This window comes from Cynoglossus semilaevis, chromosome 16 (assembly GCF_000523025.1).
Source record: "Cynoglossus semilaevis isolate Cse_v1.0 chromosome 16, Cse_v1.0, whole genome shotgun sequence".
NCBI lineage: Eukaryota > Metazoa > Chordata > Actinopteri > Pleuronectiformes > Cynoglossidae > Cynoglossus > Cynoglossus semilaevis.
This window is the reverse complement of record NC_024322.1, coordinates 17,457,685-17,459,841: the sequence shown is the minus strand read 5'-3', so window position 1 is coordinate 17,459,841 and position 2,157 is coordinate 17,457,685. Positions and strand designations below refer to the sequence as shown.

General features: G+C 42.1%; 1 protein-coding gene across 1 annotated transcript in view; it reads right to left on the bottom strand.

The window, feature by feature from the left end:
• Positions 1–269: 269 nt before the first annotated feature.
• Positions 270–2,157, bottom strand: part of LOC103392446 (histone deacetylase 4-like) — a 69,949-nt gene continuing 68,061 nt past the window's right edge. The window contains exons 28-30 of the mRNA XM_025063740.1: positions 1,338–1,422; positions 974–1,115; positions 270–582 (exon numbers count right to left, since the gene is read on the bottom strand). Of these exons, the coding sequence (XP_024919508.1) occupies positions 543–582; positions 974–1,115; positions 1,338–1,422 (267 nt within the window). The 3' untranslated portion in view covers positions 270–542. The remainder of the gene's footprint in view (positions 583–973; positions 1,116–1,337; positions 1,423–2,157) is intronic.

Sequence of the window (2,157 nt, the reverse complement as noted above, 5' to 3'; positions counted from 1 at the left end):
CATATATATGTCCATATATATATATATATATTTTGCAGCCGAGGCCCGTTCCTCACAGCCTACCTCTTTCCCATGTGTTTGTTGGCGACAGACAACGAGGCCATGGCTGAAACGGTTTCAGCCTCGTCTGCGTCACAGCGGAGAGCTTCACTCAACGAGCAGCCCACAGTGGAGGCCAAGCGCCGCAGAGAACGCCAGTATTTACCTACAGAAGACGAAAAGAAAATGAAAGAAAATTAAGACTCCTTAAAAATTAAAAAAAAGACTGTGTACTGTTTAAAAAGCACAGGCACATAAAGAGCTGACAGACAGTACCACAGGTGTCCACTGGTCAGTGAAGGCAGCGCTCGTCCTCAGTGTTGCTGTTCCTCTGACTGCCACAAGTGTCTGCTCTGCTCGTCCCCTCCCTCTCTCCCTCCCCCTTAAAGAAAGCTACGGTGATACAGCAGTGGGTGAGACACAGTGGCACAGAATGAAGAGACTGACTGAACGAGGACAGCGTCTGAGTGGTCAAAGGTCAAAGGTCAAAGACGTTTTTCTTTTTACATCGGAACTTCCTCCTCCATCGGCTCCTCTTCAGCTCTGCAGAGAAGATAACGTGATCAATCGATTCGATCAGTCAATCAATCAATGAGGTGTTTCCACCCTGTTAGCGTTAGCGCAGGTCTACACACAAATATATATATGGATATATATGTATACTGTACATATGTGAATGTATATAAATATATAAGTAAATATATATATATTTCAATATATATAAAAATATATATATATAAATATATATTGAAAATATATATATATAAATAAATATATATTGAAATATATATAATTACATATATTTATATACATACACATATGTAGAGTATACATATATATACATATATACACACAAACATATATACATATACATATATATGTCCATATATATATATATATATTTTGCAGCCGAGGCCCGTTCCTCACAGCCTACCTCTTTCCCATGTGTTTGTTGGCGACAGACAACGAGGCCATGGCTGAAACGGTTTCAGCCTCGTCTGCGTCACAGCGGAGAGCTTCACTCAACGAGCAGCCCACAGTGGAGGCCAAGCGCCGCAGAGAACGCCAGTATTTACCTACAGAAGACGAAAAGAAAATGAAAGAAAATTAAGACTCCTTAAAAATTAAAAAAAAAAGCATGAATTTCTATTTCTGTTTCCAGGAACCGCTGGACTTTAACTGTTGTCACATGAGTTTAATGAGTCCATGTGACGCAGTGACAGCTTTTCAAATAAATGTAACCGTCACTCGTGTCAGCTCCATCCTGGTGTCGAGGACTGAAGTCTGAAGTCACTCACTCTGAATTTCAATCACATGTTCCATGGAGTGGACGGCGTTGGCGTTCGGTCTCTGCTTCAACACCTCGTCAGGAATGGGATCCAACTGCAAAAACAAAATATCAACAAATACGTCAGGAACTGGAAGGAAGTGCTGTAATGTGGTGCTATGCTGTATATAAACAGACGGTGGCGCTGAAACACCAGCAGAAAATACCCGTGCCTGTCGTAGCTAACGTTAGCGCTGGTGTCTGTGGCGGGACGTTCGGAGCTAATGGATGCATCATCTGCATTTTTATTTATTTATTTATTTTAAACATTGACATCCACACACTGAAGTGTGTCTCAGACTCTGCCCTCCCCCTCCCCAGTGTGATCCTAGTCTCAGACTCTGTTCCATCTGAACATCAGTTCCTAACACTGGAACAGAGGGATCTACATTTGGAATCACTAGAGAAGAAAGAAAAGAACAAGAACATGAACCAACACCAGGAATATTGGACTGGGAATTGATGAAGAAAAAATAATAATAATAACTGATGACTGATGAGATTGATACGGGATCAGGAAATAGAAATATCGCGATATTTCAGTGTATGGATATTTGTATCTTACAGCCCTGATACCCACATATTTATCGTTTTTCTGTATTTCTAACCGTGCCTGGTGTCTGCTGGTGTTTGGACCTTTAGTCTCTTCAGTGAGGGAGAACAGAGGTGTCCTCGGAGGGCTGTTTGCCGTACTGGTGTTGACAGATTTCTATCTCTCTGCGTGACGCGCTCGTCCAGTGCACAAAGTGCGGGCCAGTGAAGCTGAGACACCGTGAAAATCCACGGGCTGA